At 37.5% G+C, this 24,614-nt stretch overlaps 1 protein-coding gene across 1 annotated transcript in view; it reads right to left on the bottom strand.

The window, feature by feature from the left end:
* Nucleotides 1–24,142, bottom strand: part of CNTNAP2 (contactin associated protein 2) — a 1,147,482-nt gene extending 1,123,340 nt beyond the window's left edge. Inside the window, exon 1 of the mRNA XM_064506638.1 lies at nucleotides 23,301–24,142. Within this exon, the coding sequence (XP_064362708.1) occupies nucleotides 23,301–23,397 (97 nt within the window). The 5' untranslated portion in view covers nucleotides 23,398–24,142. The remainder of the gene's footprint in view (nucleotides 1–23,300) is intronic.
* Between the last annotated feature and the right edge of the window lie 472 nt (nucleotides 24,143–24,614).

Genomic DNA, 24,614 nt, shown 5'->3' with positions numbered 1-24,614 from the left:
ATTTACACTGTAAAACCTCTTCTATCTCAACTACATGACACTTAGTATTCCATGTGGAAAAAACAACCCCTCAAAGCAGAATATTGTTTAGAAAATTTTCTTAGGTGAACTATTTGTTCATTATGACAAGCTATTGATAATATGACCAAAATAATTTCCCTGCTTTGCAAAACTATTCTAAGCCAAATAGCATTGAGATATTGCAAGGAGCTGATAATAATCACATGAGGTTTAATGTATCTAAATGAGCCTGGGATATCTTTCGTCAAGTCATTTATTGACCAGAACCAACTAATCTTACTGCATGACAGAACATATCCTTTTGTTAGATATCAAAATGACTTAGGCAATATATCAAGAATTGTGTTTCTGAGAAGAAATCCTAACAAAATACAGACACGCTGCAACAAAGCACATTTGTTTCTTAAATCAGCATTGAAAAATGAATTGTATTAATTACATTAAATAGCGGGCACGTCAAAATCAGTCAGCCACTGCTGTAACACCCAGTGCTCATCCACCATGCTCCCAGACCTACTCCATTACAAAATACTTGGACCTGTCTCTGAATTTCTTTCAAACCAAATGTCTTATTGAGTTCATCTATCTGCAATAAACCAATGAAGAGTTTCAGTTTTGATACTATATTATACATGATTTATACTGGCAAAATGCATTTTATTAGGATATACTATTTCACTTCTTTTCTCTGAAAACTTTTGTGAAAGGGGTTAAAAATGTCTTGTTTGGATTTTGACAAACTGTTTATCTGAAGAGCCAGTTTATGTAAGAAGGGGGTTGGGGAAGGGAAAACATTAATGAAAAAAATGAATGATTCAGATAAGATAAACTTCCTTTTTCGATTACACATGAATTTTAAATGAAATTACATTTTAAGGTTGTCTGATAATATGGTATTGAAAGTTGGTGTTTTGGAAAGTAACATTTTCACTTCTGTACTGTGCTATCAACAGGGCCCTGATTTTCTAGACTTTGGGTTTGTATGATCAGGTCTAATTTAGTAGATACTCGACAAAAAGAGCACAATTCCATGATGCTCAACAATTTAGAGGAGTGGGCACATAAAAGCAATGTTGGCTTAGTATTCTACTGCCATTTTTTATTAAAATTTTGTGATCCAGAAAGTAGTATAGTTGTAGTTATGCATTATCATATCAAGAGGGTTCTAATTTTCTATGCTTGTTTACAGAATGATCTGTTGAATGCAAAATAGTGGTTTGATTCATTTCCTGACTTATTTCTTTTATAAAAACTGATCTGAAGCACAATGTCCCTCTTATTAATGGGAACAGATGCTTCCTTTCATATATTTGTTGTAAAAAATACGTATCCAGATGAAAATTAACTACTATTTTTCTGGGGAAAAATTGCTGTTTAAATTAGTTCTATGTATTGCTAGAAAGTCACTCACTAAAGAGAACATTTCATTTTAGATTTAAAAAAAAAATCTACAACATACTTGTCATTGAGGATGGCTTGAGGATTTAATATCCCTTCCATGTAGGAAAAAAGACAAGACAAAAATCATGGGGTTTAATTTGGTCCCACCTTCATTAGCACATGCAGGAAGAACCCAGACGATGCAAGTCGCCGTGTAAGCCTAAACTCCTCTGCAGCTGACCCTCAGTCTGAGGTTGGAACCTCACAGCATAACTCCCATATGAGTGTTAAAGAGAGGGGAATAAGCTTATGCATTCGCTGTGCATGACAGTATGAACTCCACACATCTAAATTCAGTTCCAATTCCAGTTTATCTGATTCTGGTTTATCAGGACATCCTGTGGAAAGAAGCCCTTCAACAGATGCTTGCCAAAAGGTGACTGAGGTTAGTTGACCTGATTTCCCAAATCCCCGGTTGAGTTTCCTGACAGTTAACAGGCCCCTAATTAATATCAGCCAAAACATATCGAGTCCCTGGTGAAATGAGCATATCCTAACGATTCTGATTAGTTCTGACTGATCTTTACGAAAGGAAGGTGAAAATTCCTTTTGCATTCACAACTTCCTTCTCAATTTGTGTAGGCTGGCCATCTCCCTGCCATAGTTTTCACTGAAACACTTCAGACTGTTTTATAATCACTTCTGGAAAACTGTACTGCCTCTGCCCTAAAGCTCTTGTCAATTGGCTTAGAAATTTCCCAGTCCTTTGCAGAAAGGTGTTCAGGGCATCAGCCCTTGCACTTGCACAGAGCAAGCCTTGCGCTTCTAATACAGGTTAGCCACCCCACGGAGATCCAGCTAGGAACTTTGAGGAGAAATGATCATCCTCTGGTGGGCTGAATGAACAGTATTACACCTGAAGATTCAAATCACAGTTCTCATAAACTGTTCCCTTGCTCCTGAAAATTGAATTAAGAGCAAAATTAATACAGTCACCCAGTGGACCCTGATCTGAAACTGAGGAATGAAAAGTACATGTATACTCTACATACACTTGACTATCAGCAATCAATTATCTGTATCTCTTAAGTCCTTACCAATTTCATGATGATCAGTCATATAACTTAGCCACAAGCGGAGTTATTAATCTTGTGACTGTCTCCCTGTGAAGGCGTTGTGTTCCCTTGAAAGTGCAACTGGCCCTAATGTTTTTATCCTACTCTTGAACTAACTCCAGATTACTGTCCTGCAAGTGAACATGGATGTTCACTGGCCAGTGGACATATTAAGAGGACATTTTATGTATCTGCAGAATTTCTCCATACACACGAACCCAGGTCTGCCTCTTCACCACGACAACGGCAGCGAGACTGAAGGGAAATTAGCCACTTCACAGCATGCACTGCGTTGTGCTGGTATATCTACCTGCCAAGATACTCCAATAATTTGTTTTCTGAAGTTGGTCAATTTTGGCAGCTTAAGGGACTTTCAGAAATGGAAAGTCTATAAAAGACACTCCTAGCAAGTTACTTGTTTAATGTGTGGAACATACAGCTTACCACAAATTACAGTAAATAATATTTGATATATGGAGGTACAATATTATTGCAATGTAGAAGTATATCCTGTGTTTTAACAAAAACTGAAAACATATTTTTAGAAATCATAAAAATCACATCAGAGGTTAAAAAATGTAGTGCTTTCAGTGTGAGTAGTGTGTGGCTAAAGTATCTGGTGAACCATGTTATAAATCTCACTGTTTCAAGAAAGCTGTGCTCCTAATGATAGTGCTCACACTGCACATCTGCTAGGATTCTGTCAAGCATAGTGTTAATTTAAGATAATTCACTGCAAAACATGAGTACTTCTGACTTCCAGACTGTAATTTTTTTTTAACAGAACATGTGTTAATAACTATTAAAAATAATTTTAGATGCATGTTACCCTGTACTGATTTTATGAACTGGGAGTGTAGATGCTTTAATGAATACTAGAAGATTAATAATTTATAAATAGCTTGTCTAGAGAAAGATGTTAACTAGTAGTTCATATTATCTAAATATATGTGATAGTTAGCTTTTCAACACTAGAACTCATTTTTGTACAAAATTAGCAATTAGCATATCAGTTATCCATTCTTTACAGTTTGAGTTTCTAGTCAATCAATATCATTGGATAGTATTCTAGTCTTGTCGGCACTAGAATTTTTTTTATCATCTGATGTCAGCCAAAAAGTCACACTTAACAAAGTCAGAAGAAATTAAAAACTAATTGACAGCTCTACCTTCTATGTGTCATTGAAATCACATGCACTTTATGGCTTAATTTGCTGCCACACTTTTTTTTTTTTTTTTTTTTTTAAACTCTAACCAGGTGATTATGATTGACAGATCTTGTGTTCAGTGTTCAGTACCAATTAGATATATTAGTGTCAGTATCTCTAATTTGAAAAAAATGCAACCTTTGGAATGAAAAATCCTTGAGAACCTAACTTCTGAATGGTTCATCCTATTTAGAAATAAACTTGATGAATAAAGAACCATATAGTTCGAGATGGGTCTGAAATAATTAAGAACCACAGAGAACACAAAATATTCATTCCTACTTTGCTTTGTCCCATGTTCTGACAGCAAGGCACAAGGTATCATTCTAGCTCCACCTCTTGACTGGGGTAGTTCCCTGAAATCACTGGCAAAAATATGTGCAACGATCCAAACGGTGATAAGGTTGTTGGGGTTTGTTTATTTTTCCATCCCTAGGAGTCACTGGATACTTTTTTTCACGTTATCTTTTCTCCCCCTGTTTATGAGAGTGAGATTCTTTATTATTTCAAGCAGGGAATTACCTTAGTCACAGAAATTATGCTAGCTGAGGATTTATTCCAAGAAATTCAGGCAGTAGGTGTGAAGTCCATTTTGTAGCCTGATTGATTATATTTATTAAATTCAATTTAAAAAAATCTGGAGAAATACAAAGCTTATATTTGAAGAAGGATTCTGTGTCTGGGTCAGATTCCTTATTTGACAGTATTTGTGATATCTTTCTATAATGAGTCAGACTTCCTAAAACTCCTTAACAATCTAAGAGGCATTCAACTGTGTACCAAGCAGCTAGACTATTTTAATAAAGTGTATGAAAACATTACTTTTCCTAAAAAGAAATTACAGATTTAGAGTTTATAATACAGCTGATGGCAGGAGAAATTTTGTTTTATGCACACCACTCTCTCTCTTCTTATAAAAGACATATACAAGTAACACATGTCCGGTTTTTAAATTTGAGGCTCATTGAGACAAATGCTTTAAATATTTCTTCCATTTATATCTACAAAAGTGGTCAAAATATGCAACATGCAATAAGAACTGCAGGGAACCAAACATCGCCAGGTTCTCTGGCCTCACCCACAGCTTCTGCAGAGCTCCTCTCCCTACAAGATTTTTACCCATCCCAGCTGAAAACTACATGTGTGTTGCAAATGTCTCTGCTATTCCATTAAATTTGCCTCTGAAAAATATCAGGAACGTTATACAGAGGGAAGATCTCATCCATGCCTTCAAGGCCTCCATACCTCTTCTTTCATAAAACATCAGGAAAATTGTATTCACATCTTTTCAACTCTTTAAAGGTCCATCTCAGACATTAATAAGGATTTGCCCTCCAGAATACATAGGAAGGATATGTTTATTTTTCCCTCTTGTTCATCTGCCAGAAGCAAACGGATCAAGAACCTCCTGGAATATGATGTAATTTTTAAAAATGTTTTTAAATTAGTTGAACTGTCTGCTTGAGGCAGAAAGAAGGTGGATGGAAACAAAACAGAAATTTGTAAGCATGAAACACTAGTGCTGAAGAGTAACCACACTCCTCATTAAAACTGACACCAGTACAATTTTACTTTGGTGTATATAGTTTATGTATTACTAGAAGCTTTCACATCTTTATATTCTCAGTTACTATGAGATCTTTCATAAATGTGTGCTCATTTCTTTCTGTAATCACAATTATAACAGAAAAGCATGGTGTACACTGATTTATAAGTACAAATAACAGGCTATACTTGTAAATCATATTTTTCTTCTTGGGAAGAAGATTACTTTCTTAAATGTATGAGAGAGAAAATGCCAAGCATGCCACTAAAATTCTGCTGAAAATTCTCAGGGAAATTCTCAACACTATGCTTGTCTGTCTTTGGGTCTTTGCTTAAATGAGACATTCGTCAATAGATTCTTTTCACTCCTACAGGCAGCCTTGAAACAATTCTTTCTATTTTACATAATTATGATAAGTTTTTATTTATGATTCAGTTGACAGTTCAGTATTATCTTCTTTGTTTTTTACATTTCTGTCCTTTTATTCAGCTGCTTGTATAAATTTTTCATGTAGCTGCTGCTTATAACTGTGCATTCTTAAAATATAGTTGGGGATGCACCTCCTACATCAACACCATACACCCGTGTATAAACAAGATACAGTGAATTCATGAGCAATTCAGAGTGACACTGCATTTGCATCTGCATTAGGGAAAAAAAAGCCAAACTGATCATGATGCAGTATTTTGGGGAATATGTGTAGGGACATGCCTGAACGAAAAAGACGGACCTTCCCCTGCTAAATTTTGAATCTGAGTCACGTTCCAGACTTCACCCCTTTACTACTTCCACCTGTAGAGCTTACTGTGTTCGTTCGGTCTCCTTTTTCTACATTTCATCAGAGGAGTTTAAGGGAAATTTTATATCATAACTTTGTGGAATAAAATAATTAGACTTGTTTTCTGGTATGTCTGCCTCTTCAGCAACCAAAGAGGAGTGGCTTTTGAATTTAGAGTATAAATATTTTCTATGACAACAAGAATTCTGAAATAAATATTCTCTTTAAAAACAGGGAAGGAGGTCAGTGAAGACAGGGATGATCATTTCTACAGGACTCGACTTAACGATACAGCAAGTTATATTCAGGAACTAGACAGTATGGAGACCAGCCTTAGAGCCCAAATGAATCTTTTGTTCTGGCTTGAAACAGTAGTCGAGATCATGACAGAACTGGTAGGAAAAGATGGTATCACTTCCTTATGCCTGAAACCAGCAACCATCTTCCTCTAGCCTCCGTGAAGGCCATATTTTCTGCCTCTGGCTAACCTTCCTTCTGAAGCAGAAGAGTGGGTTGAAAAGTGGATTTACAGCAAGTAGAACAAAAGGGAAGGGGGAGAAATGTCCCATACTTCAGGAACAGCAAGGAGAGGCAAAGATCAAGTAAAGGAAGAGGAGAAGCAGGATCAGATTTCACAGCTCTCCAATCTCTCTTTGTCCACATGAAAGAGAAAATTATTGACAGCGGTTCATAATCTGGTTGGGGCAGATGGCACTTGTGCAGACAGAGGGAAAGGAGAAAACAATAGAGAAGGCAGAAAATAAGTCAATGTAACTACCATCCTTTAATTCACAGTCCAGTGCACTAATGGTTCTAGGAATTTACAAGCACAATACAAAATAACTTCAAAAGAAAAAGAAAAATAACAGGCTTCATTTGCTATGTTCAGAGAAACATCAATCAGATTTCATATAATTATCAGAGGAGGATAATTATTATCTATCTTTAACACAGCCTGCCATCTGAATTGCTTCATTTCTTATCAACTTCTCCTTTCTCTTTTTCTTTGTACTATTATCCTACTTATTATCCTAGGACTATCAATTAGAATTTGATGACAAGAAAAAATCTTGCTACTTTGATGAAACAGAATGGTATAAAATATTATTGCAGTTGGTTACAAAACTACTCACAAACTGACCTTTGAATAAATAAAAAAATCCACTTTTATACTGATATTATGTCCATTTTACCCAGCAGTGTCAAGTTGGCTTACTCAACAGGAAAGATCAGCATTACTGTATCTCACCAATTCTGCACTAGCCCAGAGCATAAGCACAACACAAATGTGAGTGAACATAAGCAAATAATACACACTCCCTGCAAAAAAAAAAAAAAAAAAAAAAAAAAAAGGTTTCTCGTCATGCCTACATCTTCCTTAGAAATGTTCCCCCCGGGAAGAGAAACATTTGTCAGGTGTTAAAAGTACTAAGTCACAGAAGAGAAATGGCTGAAAGCTCTTCAAGAACATTAAGATAAAAATGAAAACAGGGACTCAAAGAAATTGTGGTTATCACTGTTTTGTAGTACAAGGGAAATCATGCAAGTACCTGTTGTCATATACTATCTGGCTACAAAATTTTGAGAGTGCCAAAACACTTCACTGTGTCTGTGATATTGTTGTATCGTTGATACTGATACTAGTACTGACCTACCTACACAGCAAAGAACCAGAGCTGCTTCTGCAGTAGGGAAAGAAATTTTCTGTCAGCATACTGACTTTGTCTTTTGCTTTTTTCCTTCATTTGCTGTCCACTTCACCCACTAACATTTAGAGATCCACATATATTTTCATAGAAGTAAGTGATGGTTTTATCATCAGCGAACAGGAAAGGGATCAAGCTCTCACCAGATAGTCATTCAGTGCCTAGGTGTATTAAGCACACCTGGTAGGACAACAGGAGTATTCCTCATTGGTCCATCTAAAGTGATTTACAGTGGCTGACAAACTCTGAGAATCTGAGGGATGACTATGCACTGAAAATGTATTTTAATTTTACTTAACATATAGGAAGAGACATCACATTGATTCTAAGTTGAGGGGAATAGGTCTCTTAATTGCAGTCAAACATCTGTTCTCAGCTATGTATGGCCTTGTACCCTATTTACTCCCTGCAGTGGCTAAGGCAGCAACAGTGCCCTTCTCCTACAAGGGTATGAGTAGTGAACAACACCCTACTGTATTATGAAAATTTTCAATATATTCACAAAGAAACCAATAGGCAATGCTTGCACCTCTGAAGGAATGATCTGAGGCTTTATGACCATGTCCCTCTTTTTTCCATATTCTTAAAACAAAGCAGATCTCAAAATTCTGGGGATCTTCATTAAAAAAGTAATGACTGCTACCAAATTCTCTCCATGTAAAAATAACAAATTGATTAGGTGAAGGAATTACAGGCCTGAAGGAAAGCTAAAACCTGAGTATTACTTTAGTTGTACAAGTTGATCTCTGTGCCTCTTATGCCAAATTTTCTTTCTTCCTCCCACTAGCATACTCCACCCTCATGTCATTTATCATTTAGAAATAAAACAGGGCTATTTGGAGTGCAATAAATGAAGATTTCTACAGAACGTATCTAATGAGCATAGGCCTTTATTTTCACATATTTCTCAGCTTCATGGAGTAGATCTTTGTTCTGGAGTTAATTGACTCTTTCTGAACACAGCTTTGATTTTTTGATCTGTTTGATGTTGTTTCAGTTTCTGTTTGTTCAATGACCCACCGGTTAAAAAGGAAAACTAAAGAAAAAGCTCTGTAGATTTCATGCTGGCCAAAAGCAGAAACATTCTGTCTTCAGCCAAGCAGAGGGCAATAGGCAGAAAGCATGTCCACTTCACCTCCAAGAACATAAGGGTTTGAAAGTATAATAGCTTGATGGAATGAGGAATGTAGAGAGGAAAAAAGTTATTTACAGGCAGAATAGTACAGAAATTGGGAGTATGGAATCATTTGTTTAATTTGGAAAGAAAAGGCAAAGTTTCAGTATAAAAACAACAGCCACAAACCCAACTCTTCACAAAAAGAAATTCAGAAATAAAGACAAAATCGAGTTGGAATTTTTCAAAAATTTTCAATCATTAATTCGGAAATCCTCCAAAACAGGTTTTACATCAAAAGGGGGTTTTTTTTGGCAAAAAATGAAGTGTTTCATTCTGAAAATATAAATAAGAGATATTTCTACCTTCCATTTTCTCCATTTATATTCAAATGCTATGTTGATATGTTCTTGTTTTTGTTCACTTGTTTATATAATGGTCACAACAGTGACATCTAGATTTATATTCTATAACTAATTTATTTTACATAACCTGGCTTTTATTACTGATGAATTCAGGATGCTCAGCAAACACTACTTCACTCTATTCTAAGGATGGGGCTTGAAAATGGAGTGTGGGAACATACATACGACATGTCCTGTTGTGCTTTATTAATCTTAAAAGTATTACCTAGAGCACAACAGGACATACCTCCATTTCACTGCAAGGACTTCTCCAGGAGTTGGTAATCAAGGGATCCGGGAGGTAAAACCTCCTTGGAGCCCTTGTTAGATAGGAAAACTGCCCGGTTTGCAGCAGATTAGCGCAAAGCATTGCACACCTGGCAGAGCATGTCCCTGCACCTCTCTATATACCTCTCCGCTCTGATAACAAATTACTTAATGCAAATAGATTTTTTATTTTCATAGTGTTGCAAATGTCATTCAGCAAAACTGAACATAAAATTTCATTTTAAAGAGTTTTTTTTTCTTTTTTCATCATTAAATCATGAAGAGCAGACAGTGTTCTCTGATTTAATACTAAGGACTGTGTTAAGAAATTATCTGTAGATTTTGCCATGATGATTCATGCTGACTAGTACATTACTCCGTGAGAGCAGTGGAACTAACTCCACAGCAGATAACACCTAACATGAATAAGAATGGCAAAATCTGGGTCCTTTTGTTGTTGTTGTTGTTGTTATTGTTGTTGTTGTTACAATGTATTAACGTGTTATTTGGTGGAGCATATTTGAACTACAGTCCAGCACATCATTCTAATAGGCACTGGAAGAAATAGATGTTTTGATTACAGAGTAAAAGTACATATCAAATTATTGTTTGAGTCATTCCATGCTAAAAATACAGAGATCTTCTCTGTATTCCAGGTGTCAGGTACCAGTCAGAAGCCTAACACCATACAGAAGGAAGGGAGGAAACATGTAAGGCTTTTGCATGTCTGATGTACAGCTGCTCTTCTGAAACACATTACTTTCTGTTTAGAAAACAAAAATGTAGGAGCAGTGAGTTGCTTCATAGAATCTCATGCTTAATAATGTCACACGGAAAAATGAGAAAGAGGGGCTTCATAATGTAGCCTCTTCCTTCCACAGTCTGCAATTTGGTCAGATGAGGGTAATCATATTCTCAAATGAAAAGTGGCACAGCACAAGGCCAATGTAACACATAATTTCTGTTGCACATCTGAGAGATGCACATATTTGGTTGGCTGTTGTGACATCAAAGTCATTTCTTTTAAGTTTTCCTCTGGCAGCTTTTTAAGGGGGTAGGATGTAGAAGTTGTTATATGATCTAGAACACTATTTCATTTGGGTATTTTTCCAGCTGAAATGGACAGACTTAGTGAATGTACTCCACCGCGCAATAACAGCAAACCTGCATACTTCGCTAAAACGCATTGCATTTAAAACTGTTTTACTTTAAAAAAGACCATTGTTCATTGTCATGGGGGCTTGCATGTGTGTCATTCATGTCAGTGTTGGCACCGACTCCAATAACTTGCCATCATTTCCATATTGGTGTGATCTACCTCCTTTATTAATATAAAATATAAAAAAAAGAAAGTCTACTTTATGAAATGTCTCTTCATGAAGGCTTCACTGTTCAGTATTACCTTCATGCTCTTCTAATCAGTTCATATAATGTATATGTATGAATTTCAATTAAGTAGGACAAATATAGGGAGAAACATAGGGAGACTCTCAGAGTAGAATCAAGAAAGCTTTCTGAAGACAGTAAAAATGCAGTGCACAAACCTTACATGTATCAGCCATGAAATATATTACTGTTGCATAGTAACTTTAGAGCTTTTTACATTCTGAAAGAAGAGAAACTAAAATCTTTTTCACAGTATGTTACGTGTACTGCTGATGACAATAGCTATTACTCTGCATGAAGCAGAGGCGCACAAAATAACTTTGTTATCAATGTTAATCCTAAAAGAGATGACTTATATACACGGGGTACTAAAAACTTTCACAGTATGTACAGTATTTCCTACTGTAAAGACAAGAAATACCCAAGCACTTGTGGAGGACTGGCTTGAGGGCAGAGGTCATGTGAAGATTGAACAAATAAAGGAAGCAGAACTAAGTGCATATCGCACACAGTTGATGTGAGCCAAGTCCCGTATGAGAGTAAAAACAGCTAGAGCCAAGGACACATTGTCCTTGGCTCCAAGGTGTTATCAATGATTAGTCCTGGGAACTTACGGGTGATGTAATGCAGAAGTTGCTGGGTAAACCAAATTGCTGTTACCAATAAGGAGCTCAGCTTTTGCAATATGTATGAGCCTGATTAGTCCTGTGCTATATAAAGAAAGACCACACCTAATAAAGTTGAAGTACACTGATCACTCATATTGAGCGTCTGGGTCTTCCCTCCGTCGGCTCCTCCCGTGCAAGTTTCCAACAAGCACTGTCATTCATTTAAATGCCTTGGCATGGTTAAATATTAATAGTTTAAATGGTCCTCACTCGGTCTTTTAGCCAAAAAGAACTTAGGCACCTTAAAGCCTTTCAGCTGTTATGACAGTTTTTTCATCACAAATAATTTTATATGTAAAACTAGAAACATATTTCAAAGAAATGGAAATAAATAGCTGGTATAAGAAATTCAATTGAAAAAAATCTCTAACTAGACCGCACTAAATTCTGATCTCTGATATTCTAATATAATTCTGATGGAACTTGGTCAGATTTCAGTCTAATCATTGGTGATATCCATCAGTATGAGAGAAGGCAAGATCTATAAAAAAAGTTTTGATAACAACATTTATGCAAGTGTTTAATTATACCAAAAAAAAGGACCATAACATCTCTGTGGCCTAAGAAGAATGATTTGATGCACTGGCCCATGCAATTAAGTCATTAGCCTGTAGCAACCATATGTCATATTTCGTTCTACCCAGATTGGACTGTTCTCCTGCAGTGACTAGACGCTTCTATACAGACATCTCATCAGCTTGCCTCAAGCAGTGATTCCCTGGGGCTTAGCTTTCCCACTGCAAAGAGGACCAGCCCTTCATAATGGCATGCCAAAAGTCAATAAAGAGCTGCCACACAATCACTGACACAGTCTTACCATAACCACCCCCAAAATTGATGCCAGGACACTGCATCCCCACATAACCCATATGCAACTCAAAATTCACAGCACATTTTTACCTTAGAGAAACGATGCTTTAAGTTTCTCCTTTTCATCCTATACTCTGTCCCAGGCACAAAAGAACTCATTTCCTATATACCTGATGGACTTGGAATACATTTGACTTTAACACTGTCAGATGTCCACTGCATACACTACTACGTAGCCTGACCTTTGATCTGAAGATCTACAGGGCAGAGTTGTGAAAGAGCAGACCAGGCTCAGTGGAAGATACTTGAAAGATACCTATTTGCCTACAAGGCAACTATTCTTCCTATGAACTTTGTACATGCATGGCAGGGAAGGAACGAACTCCCTAGAATCAATTAGTACGGCATCTTTAAAAATCTTTAAAAATGGCTCATAATAAACACATTACAAATCTTGAACTACGTTCCAAATTCATTATTTGCTCAGAAACGCATATCCCATGCCTTTTGTCTAGACTTTGGGTTATTGCCTTTTTCCAATTACAAATTAACCTGATAGCACCGATTAAGAAATTTGTCTGAGCAATATCCCCTACCCCAGATGTGTAGTCTCAAAGCTTAGCAAAAATGAGATGCAACTCCCTGTAAGATTCTGTCATCTACTAATGGACAAGCAAACAAGGGAACTTCATTATCTGTTACTAACAATATACCTGCACACATCAGTTCACATACACAGCTCTCTTGTCTATATGTGTGTGCACGTGGAAAGAATATTTGCATACTCCTTTCAAAAAGTGTCTCTCAAAGGCCTTAACTTATTTTTTAAATTAGATGCAAATATTTTCATGCTGGCAAAAATATTTTAAAATAAAAATATTTTTGTCAACATGTAATTATGTCATTTAATTTACAGGTCAGAACTGAAACATTAAATAATGACAATTTTATATCTGAACTTTGCAGTCATTAAAAGCAAGAATATAGGGAACAGATATATTTCTACTGTCATACTATCATTTAATAATCAGCATCATAGCTGTATAATCATTTGTAGCCCTTAATTTTGATTCTAATATGTGTTTATGCATATGGTTGTCCCATTTCAATGAAGAATTTAATCAGACATTTATCATTATCAAAGATTTAGTCAGGAATGTCTGGATGTGCTTTGAAGGTTTATGATTCAGCTTATTTTAAAGCATGTTTTAATGCTTAGTTGAATATGGACAGCCTAATGAGTTTGGCCTTGGATACAGTTCTTACTGGTCTCTAGATCTTTTTTAAATAATTATTTTCTGTATGTTTTCAGTACTAATGATATATTTTCATTTACTCCTTAATGGAGACATAAATTCATGATTAAGTACATTTAGTAACAGTAGTAGCTGTATTCTTCAGAATTTAAGAGTTCAAACAGAAAAATGCAAGTGCTAATGGGAATTTTAAAAAAATATTTTCCCAAACACTTAAACATATATAAATCAGAATCCCAGAAATATAGAAAATTTATAAGAAAATGGCTTAATTAATCTATGTATGGAAATATAAGGACAATTAAAGTGAAAACAAAACAAAACAAAGCAAAGTTTTTTTGAAAGAAATAGGGGCAGAGAGGAGGTGAAATTGCCAATCATGTAGAAAAGACAAAAGCATACAGTATTAGAAAAAAAAGCAAGACTGCATACTCAGATCCGAAGGAGGCAACAAAATAATTTACATTCCAATAGTAAGTGAGAAAGACATTAAACAGCAGCTAACAAGGCCAGAGAGTTTTAAACCAGCAAGGTAACCTGCTTCTGAGAGCTTTCAGCAGGCAGGCTGTGGGTCTGTGCGCATGGTTACTACTCCTTTTCAGTAACTCTTGGAACAGTGAGCAAACTCCCAAAGCCTGGAGGAAAGTAGAAGCTGTGCCAATACTTGAAAAGATGACCCACATAATTACACGCCTCTCAAACTCACATTGACCCTAGGCATAGAACCCTATTCATAACAAACTGAAAGAGGTAAATGTAATTAGTGCAAGTCTATACAGGTTTATGGAAAGGAGATCTTGTCAAGGCATCTTGATGTTTTGGAGTTTTTTTTTTTTTTTTTTTTTTTTTTTTTTTGCTAAGATAACAAATTTGGATGACATCAAATCTGCATATACATGCATTTATATCTGTAACTGCATGTATTGTAATAGTACACATTTTGAATTCTGAAGGCATTTGACTGACAGCATATGCTATTTTAACCAAGATTTTGAATTATTATAAGTATGATATACTAAATGTCTCAAAGTATAACTGTAACAAAGAAAATGAGTGGTTTCCAGTGAGACCCATTGGAAATCTAATTTTCAGCCTGTCACAATTTAACATTTTTATTACAGAACTGTAGAAAAATACATACTATTTGAAGTTGAAGATGACCTGAAAATGAAGTTTACGTAAGACAAACTTGGAACAGCTAAGCCAGCTGGTGGTAGGAAACATTACGCATTTTAATGTGGCCACACGTAAAGTCATAAACCTGGGATAAAGGACATAGTCCCAGACTGAGAGATTCAGTGGGAAGAGGTGGGCCAAAGGCTTGATGTGTAAAGCAGCTAAAAATTGTAACACAACTGTCTGACATTCATATCACAGTAGATGAGATCAGTGATCCTTTTTGGCCTTATAACCTATGAATAAGTAGGTCTGGGACCATGATTCACTCACAGTATTCTTTTGACACAGTTTTCTCCACAGGTACAGTATATGAGCACAATAATTGTTTCTGGAGAAAAATGAATCCTAAGTTCATCCATAATATCTGATTACCCGATTTAACAGGCCATGATTATGGCACAGCAATTAAGTGGTGAAGGAATTTCAGTTGAGTTATTACCTATGTACCTAGCTTTCACATACGGATGAATTAATCAGGAATCAATGAAGACAATCTCCCTCAGTTTCAAGCTCAGCAAATTACCTGATATGGTGATGAATCAGTGAAAATCTGAGAAGTCAGTGACGGGTTTATAGCTAGAGGGAAGGGTGGGAAGAGGGCAGAGAGGGCAAGGAGAAAGATTATTAATAAAATGAAAAAGGAGGTCTGTGAGAAATAGCTAAGAAATTACAGAGCAGAAGGGAATAGGTGTGTGATGTGGCAGTTTGGGTTTTTGGAAGAAGGCTGAAAGCATAATGCACACTGTCTCATATCCATAGGGAACTCGGCTATCATTTCTAGCAGCCTGGCCATGCTGGGGAAGCAGCAGATAGGACATTCATCATCTAACTGACAATGCCCAGTAGCTTAATTCTTTTGGATGCAAAACTGAGGGAAAGCACATTAGAGAGTACGACCTGCTGAACCATGGGCGCGCGTAGCCAGCAGAGCCTGTCCTGGGCAGGAGGATACGCTTCTGACTCCATTTCTCACGGCAGCTCGCTCTTCCCCTAGCACCACGCAGTGCTGTGGGAGGGCAAGCTAGGCCCTGCCTAGCCCTCCGCAGAAAGAAACGCTGCAGTCATTGTATGGGAGGCAGATTTCCCTTCAGCCGCCTTTTTTTCATGCCCTCCCCCCCCAGATTTTGGGAGGCCGTTAGTGGCAATTTTTTTATTTTTATTAATTTTTAATTAGTTTATTTTTCTTAGTGTTATTTTTTCCTCATCTTCATAAAGACATGTAAATTGTGTCTGGATGCAGGGGCAAAAATAACCTGTACAGGCCCTTTTTATGTCTCAATGACAATCTGGGTAGCATCTAGAAACCTCAGCAAGGCATCTGCATTTGAAAACTGGGTCAATGGAGTATAAATTAAAGTGGGTTTTTTTTGATAGGTAGGACTTTTTTCCAATTCAGTCATATCCCTGCAACTATTTCCATCAATGTAAGGGGAGTGAAATCATATCCTGATTTAACTGCATTACAAACTATGTTTCAGGAACATTACAGCAGTGACATTTAAACCCAGTACATATTACAAGAAAATGTAAAATATATTGGAATTCCCTTGGGGGCTATGTTGCATCCCACAGCATTAGGCCAATATACTTTTAAACTTCCATTAGGTATGGCAGTAGCTCTAGTAACTCTTCCCTGCCTTCTCTGGCAAACTTTCCATCGCAGACTTTCTGTTAGCCCTTCAGAACTGGATCCTTGCAATCTACCTGTCTTAGATCCATATGCTCAGTGCTGATCTCTCTTACTCATTCCCTCTAAATTCCAGCTTTTCCTAGCATTTACAATAAATCTCAGTGTAAATATACATGGTGTCTGAGCAATCTGAGACATAGCCATGGCTTTATCACCACTTAGGCGACAAAGAAATGGACAGTGGCACACCTCTAGATTCGACCAGTCATACTTTATGAGGCAAAAAATACTTACAGGCAGATAAGTTCCTACATATACAGAAACAGAAAAAGTGGAGAGAAATATAGCATATACATGGCTGATTGCCCTGAGTATGAGAAGATTATGAAATGTTCAATGATACAGCAGTTTTACAAAATCAAACAGAATTTACATATTATATTTAGACAGATATCTAAACTGGTCATTATATTTCCACAATAAAGAGTTGCTTTCTCTTTAAACCAGACCTTGGAATATTCCTCAGAAACAAATAATAAATGTTCAACTGAAAATATCACATTTGTCTCTGGGATAGAAAATTATTTGGCTAAAACAGTTTAGAGAGAAGTTCAAATATTCTTGGGCTAATGACAATGATTTTTGACTGTTTACTTTATTTACGCATGTAAAGTTGTAACCTAACATTAGCTTTTACTGATATAAATGCAAAACTGGTAATGGAGTTCCTAGCTAAGTTGAATGGCTCTTACAATATTATTCATTGATTTATTTAAAACACATCTTTGGAAGTGTGCATACAATTAAAAATAAAATATTTGATAAATATGTTAAATGTTGATAAGTATTAACATCAAATTATGAATGATGAGCTTTAATAAATCTTCCAGTCCCTCAGTGGGCTTAGTATGACCATTTAAGTTAAATGTCTGAATGAACTGTCTCTTCAGGAATCTGTAAAGTCAAAAAAAGCCCTAGACTTTGCTAAGCAGAAGAAAGAAGCAAATGCCAGAGTCAATGTCCTTTCCCACTCTGAACTATTAATCACTCAAGCTTACGGAACAAACAGAAAATGGTCAACTCCTGCAGCGGTGCGTGAATACTGAGACAATTTCCCAGGCAGCAAAGGTCTCAACTTTACAAAGCTTCTTGTTCTTTTTGTATTATTTCACTGGCGAATCAGTCTTTAAAAAATTCCTTCTTAATTTGGTTTTTTTTCAGTGAAGATTCCAGATATTCGGGCTTTTTGCTTTTTCAGAGCTATCAAAACCTAGATGTGCCTGAAGTTCTTTCCAAATATCAAATGTCAGTCTTGAGAATGCTCTTATATCTATGATAACTTCAAAGCTAAGACTCAAAATGGCTCAAGACAATTCATACTGATTACTGCAGTATGCTACACCACCACACTTACAGATTTGACACATTCAGTAGTTAGCTGGTGGTCTCAAGACTATGTATCTACCCAATGCCAATAAAGTAACTAAATAAATGAAGTGTGATACAGATAAAATCAATTTTAGTTCAAAGGCTGATGTCTGAAGAACCTTTAAATCATTTCTGGTATATTATACCAATAGGCTGAATGATGAGCTTCTGAATGACAGTAAACTTAACTACATTGCTCTTAAAATCAATACCACAACTTCTACTTACTTCAGTGGGAGCACATTCAAGCTACCATGCTGCGCTCATCCCCAGAGAAGGGTCCCATGTCCATGTGGATAGAAAATCATGTCTTGATCAAATTAACTCTTTCCAAGCACCTTTATAACTTTAAATGTAGTCTTCTAAATTTTAAAGACTAACAAAATAAAAAAGTCACTCAGAGTTTCTTCTGATTAAGAACAAGACTAACATTGCTTCTCTAATGTTTTCTATCTGAAGCTACTGAAATCATGCACACATTTGCAAGTTCATGTACTTTTGTAAGGCCTAGCATAATCAGCGTTTAGGAAATGCAAGCATAGGCAGTGGCACACCTCCAGATTTAGCTAGTTATCTATGTTTGACCTATAAGTCAAACAGTTCAGAGACAGATCAGTTTCAGTAGAAAAAGAAAGGGCCTTTAACCACACTTTCAAACTTCCTGGCACACTTCACCACTTGCAAAAGTACTTTTTTCTGTGTTATTCCATTTTATTGCTCCTGATTTTGAAAATGAATGAACTAAAACCACCAGCAACACAAAAAGAGCCTGAGCAAAGACACAGTTCTTAATGCATTAATTCAATGACATTAGTAACTGATTCAATGCCCACTGACCACATCAAACTTTGAATCCGACTTCCTGTATATAGACGAAGGTGTGCAATCAGGCTGCGTGCAATGCTGCATTCACCGAAGTTAAGGACTCTGAAACTTTGGCTTTTCAGCACCAATGAGTGCTTTAGCTGTTGTCACCAATTTGGAAATGACAGCAGACTATTTATTACTATTTCACTCACACACAAGGTAACGTATGGTTTTAATGAAAACATATGCATTTAAAAACAGTTACCCAGAACACTGTAACTCAGTTCAATGTTGTTAAACAACAATGATTAACAAAATGTTTATTTCTCCTTTGAATGTTAATTTTATTACAAAGTGGCGTATACTACTTTATATAATAGCATTATTATACAGTGATGCATATAACTGGTCCAACTTTGGTCTACTTTTTAGCTAAAAACTTCTAAATTTAAGAAAAAATAAAACAAGAAAGCATGTGCTTAATGTTCTGAAATCCGATGCTCTTCAAGGGAATTTAGGCAGCCACTTCAAGCATTGTTCATTCGCAAGTGCTTTGATACCTGGGTAAGAAGATGATTAAATGTTAAACCTCAAGGAAAAATGTTCTGATACACTTGAAACTAAATTCTGCGGGATCGCTGACTTTAGATCCAAGCAATAGGACCTAAACAAAGGAATGTAAACAGAGGCAAGAGAAATGCAACTGAAGATCTTTTCCTGACTTGAAATTCCCCAGATTTCACAAAATAACATTTGTCTGAAAACTTAGCTGAAAGATGGCTACTCCCAAATGAAAGTGCATGAAAACGCATAAAGAAGATATCACATCCCCACTTGCACAATACCCAAAGCACAACAGAAATTGGAAGCATAGATTCTCTAATTCTATTTTCTAAAAGATCCCTGAAATGAAGTTTCTTGTACAATGTCCTGCCCTTTCAAGAGGGATGTTATGCTTCTAAAATATTTTTCTCACTTATGCACGCTAATAACAAATAAGGAAAGTCTAGGTGACATGCAGTCAGTGGTAAAAGACACATATTTTTGCATATACACAAAGGTTAATGATTGATTATATCTGTTTCTTTTGATTTCTGTATCAATTATTGTGAAACGGGGTTACATTTCAACTGCAGCACTGATATGGGACCTACTGCAAAAGCAATAAAAGCATCAGAACTATAACAAAGTTTTAGTAGTTCAGTACTGATCAGGTTTGCTTTGCATACAAACAAACACAACTGAAAATAAAGCCTAGCTGTAAAAGACAACTATTTCTTAAGAGTCGTTAAGAGTTAAGATTTCTTTTGTAAAGAAGCAGATTACCCATGAATGAGTCCCTTAAGTATTCTCATTAAGAAGACAAAGTTGTTACTTTGCTTTTTCTTCCTTTTTTTTTTTAAATGAGAACACAAGTGAAAGTTAGTCTACCCACAGACATATTCTTACTATTCCATCTTTAAACCATGTTAAAGCCTACAAAGCACTAAATTTGTATTTTCCATGTTACTTTTTATCTTGTGATGACCTCTCCTGGTTGAGCTGTTCATTAGCCTTGATTCCAGAAGTTGGGAGTGTTTTGATCCCTTCGTGCTTATTCCAAAGAAAATAGAAAAAGTAGCAGGAATATGAAGAGTTTATTGCTGAGGCATGAAAAACATAACTAGTGATAAAAATTAAAATAAGACCTGAATAAAAATGTGTATGATACTGTATCACTGTGCATATTTATTGTATTACAAAATGGATTTGCAGCATCCAGTTCACTTTGAGATAAAACTGAATGAGATTCAAAGATTTCAGCATGATAACTTCGGAATCAGTATTACTGACAGACATCATTGTAGTGACAGAGATAGATTCAGTGACACCGCAAAGAAAACAAAAATTTGAGATACAATATATTTACACAAGTCAGGTCCAATACTATTCTTTCTGAAAACTATCTTTTTCTATCTGAGCACAAGCATGCCATAAGAAAATAATGAGTATGTGTGAGCTCATATATAAAGATTAGTAATTCACTGTACACCATGAATCTTGTACGCTTTCTAAACTACTGTACAAAAATTGCTGTTGTTATTCATTTCAAACTCAAAACATTAAGTAGGGATGGAAGAAAAAATCAAAATCTGATGGACATTAATTGTACATCAACATTACATTTCTCACAATCTTTTTAAACTTCAGAAGTATTCCCCATATGGTCTTCCAAATCAATTGATCATACACACACACACACACACACACACACACACACACACACAAAAGAAAAAAAGAAAGAAAGATAAAAAGACCTAACTTCCTTCTCAAAGAAAAAGGAAAAAAATCATCAAAGGAATTTACAACCAGTTGCACATATGACAAACAATACAAGAAAACAGAGCACAGAAATCAGTTTGTGTACCAAAGCGTGCAACAGAAAAACCAGTTAAGCGGTGCACCCAAACACTAGGACATAACACATGAGTTCCTACTGTGCTACCATTTCATTAGCATAGATATGTCTTCCAAAAAAAAAAAAAAAAATTCTAAGCATCTTTCGTATACTGTAACGTGTGTGCTGTTTTTGTAGTTGTAAGATCAATGTGTACTTGTAGTTACGTGTCTGTTTTCAATAAACAAATCTATCTCCTTTTCACTTTCAGAAGTGAATCAGAAATGAAAACGCATAGGGAGTGTAGCGCATATGCTGTGGGAAAGCGAATTTATGTAAAGAAATATTTGAATAGCTGGAAAAAATCTATAAGATGGAAATGTATATGAGTAAGCTTGAAATGAGATTATATATGCCCTGTTATTCATGGAATTTCTGATAATAATAAATTGCTACTACTATTACCACTAACTTTTCAACTAACTTCTTTCAAAAGTTAAACATTTGTTTACTGGGTAACCAGATAAGCTATGGTGGGTCATTTTCAAATTAAACCACAGCCATTAGCTACTGAATGACAAAAAAAGCTCAAAATCCTGTTACAGAAAAAGAATAGAGGGACCGTTATTTTCCAAGAACAGATTTTTGATAACCTAGGGCATAAATCTTTTTCTTGTTTGTTACTGTTATGCACAGCACTCTAGAGATGATAATGGAGATATAATATTCAGGAGAAAAATTAGAAGACCAGTCAAGACCAAGTACCAAGACCAAGTCCTAGGTTTACACCCAGGACTGATATTGTTCCTAAATTAATGGGGAAAGAAAACCCAACAACCTGAACCTATATCCTATAACCTCTGAGACGCTGATACAATGCACACATTGCTGTAAATCTTCTGCTGTCATACAAATAAATATCTAAGTATGGGCAAATCCTGAAGCAATAGCATTGCTTTATTTTTCAGAAGGTATCAGATGATATCAGATAGAAACCCAGGGAGAAAAGTACAGAAACACTCCAGTTCCCTAATCATTGCATTGTCCATTCCCACCCCCCACCCCCCAAAAAAATAAAAACAATGAACCACATACATCTCTATGTAGTATATACATTATGTTCTAAGACAATCCTCGGCTTGATCAGTACAACCAGCCCACATACACATACATACACACAACCTCAACACGTCCATCTGTAACATTTTGGTACATTTGTTCCTCTATAAACAGCAGAGGAAGTCAAGAGTAGTGTCTATTTTTGATGATTCTATAAAAATGGTATGCTTCATTTCAGTATGCATTTCAAAAATAGTTTGCAAATGGCAAATGCTTTACATGGGATGCAGAGAAACAACTAAATACTTAACACTGACATCTACCTGCAAATGTTTTGCTGGAAGCTACAGCTCATTGCAACATTAATGGTTTGACCTAAAACCCATTGAAATCAATGAATATGCTGTCATTTTTATCCTCACAGCAGAACCAGGTCCTGTATAGGTGCTCTGCACTCTTCCAGTCTAAAGTTCAGCATTTCAGCAGATGCTTCATCATTTCTTTACTACTTCTGCCTCCCTAGGAAGGCAATTGCTGGTCGGTTCCAAAATACCTTTGCTCGTTTATTATGGGAAGCAAAACTTCACTCTCAAGAAAAGCTGTCCTGGTTCAGTTCCTTTTCATCAACTCACCATCACTCCTTCCTCTTCACAGGAGACAAAATCTTCTCTTGCTGCAGTCCCTTACTTTCTAATTCTCCTTGATAAAACACTAGTTATGGAAACTGCCCCTGTCTTCTCTTTTCCTTCAGACAAATACAGAAGTACTTCCAAACACAAATTGCACACCTTCTGAGCAGGGTGGAAAAAAAAAAAAAAAAGAACCAAAAACCCACCCCCAAACTTTAAACATCTTTTATCTGAATCCTTTCCCCCTCCGACTCCATTGCAGAACCAAGTCTGTATCATGGAGCAGGTCTTTCAACTTTCAACATCAGCTACCACTAGCCTCACTAAAATCATCAGCAACAAGGAAGATCTGATGAGAGCCTTGTGAACAGTATCAAACCTCAGTGCACACATACACATGCAAATACACAGAAAATCTAATACAGGATTCACTATCAGAGAAAAAATAAACACCCTCCCAGAGTTGTGGGAAGCCCCTTCTGGTTTATTGTAGAGCTGACAATGTGCATGGTTCTTTGAAAAAGGTACTTACGAGATGCAGGGAGAGCAGTCCTGGCTCTGCAGCTAATGCTGCTGAAAATCCAGAGGAAGAGAGCTGCCCTGCAGCCAGCTCGGGTAACCACAACCATCCTTCACTTCCTGGCTCCCTGTACTCCAAATGCCAGCCGCTGAAGACCTGCTTTTCTCCACTTTGCCCCCTTCTCTCTCTCGCCTTCTCTTTCTTGGAGGAGGTGGCAAGGAGGTAAGAGGGGCAGGGCTTTACCTTGGGGTAGAAGCCAACCCCTCTCTTCGTCTGCTATCTCTGGGTTTGCAGCAGCAGGATAAGTCCCGATACTTTTCTTTCCCTTATTGCTCTGTGTGAATGTGTGTGTGTGTGTGTGTGTCCCCTCCTCAGTGGGGAAAAAAAAGCCGCAAAGTATCAAATAACAAGGTTTGTATGAGGAGAGAAAAATAAAAATCAAAAAAGCAACCCCCCCAAAGGGAGGAGGGGAGGAAAGGGAGATGGGGATGAAGGGAAGGGAGAAAGGAAGGAAAAGCTGTTGGTGCTGCTAATGCTGCTGTTAATGCTACCACTGCAGCTGAGCCCTTCTTCCTGCACAGAGCAGCGTTGCTGAGAGAAGCTTGCAGTAACCTCCCAGCTCAGATATATATACACAGTGTACACGCACACACAGCCAGGGAGCCAAACACACACACAGGAACCGGGAGAGGGAGAGAGAGGGAGGGAGAGACACTCCCGCAGCAGAGAAGCAGGCTCAGAGCCTCTCTCCTCACGCATTCATCATCCTCCAGCAGGAGAAAACGCTGCCGCCAGCAGAAGCAGCAGCAACCTCCCCCAACACGGGGGGGGGGGAAAAAAAGAAAAAGAAAAAGCAGAAGGGAAAATCCTCTCCCTAGCGCTCCCCTCCCCTTCCTCCAGCTCCTCCCTCTTCCTCTGCGCCCCTCCGGCCGCCAGGACCCTCCTCGACCTGCCGGGCCTGGTTCAGAGCCGGAGCAGCTCGGCGGGGGCCGCGGCCGCGCAGGGCCGCGCGAGGGGCCGCGCCGGGGCCGCGGGGAGGCCGCTGTCCGCGGTGCTGAAGTTGTGCGCGGAGGCGCGTCGCGCCGCCGCCCGCCGCCGCCGGGCGCAGGGGCAGCGGCCGCCGCCGGCCTTCCGCCGCCGTGGGCGCCCCGCGCGCGGGGGTGGTTCAGGCTCCCCGCTGCGGCCTCCCGGGATCCCAGCCAGGCGCCCAGCAGGCAAGTCTGCCGAGCGGTCCTAGTCCCGGGGGGCCGCGCACCATCCCGCCTGCGGAGGAGAGCTGGGGCTGCAGGAGCCACTCATGCATGTTTCCCTTCGGTATTGAATTTG

This window comes from Dromaius novaehollandiae, chromosome 2 (genome assembly GCF_036370855.1).
Source record: "Dromaius novaehollandiae isolate bDroNov1 chromosome 2, bDroNov1.hap1, whole genome shotgun sequence".
Taxonomy (NCBI): domain Eukaryota; kingdom Metazoa; phylum Chordata; class Aves; order Casuariiformes; family Dromaiidae; genus Dromaius; species Dromaius novaehollandiae.
Note: the sequence above shows the minus strand (reverse complement) of the source record. Positions and strands in the feature narration are given on the sequence as shown.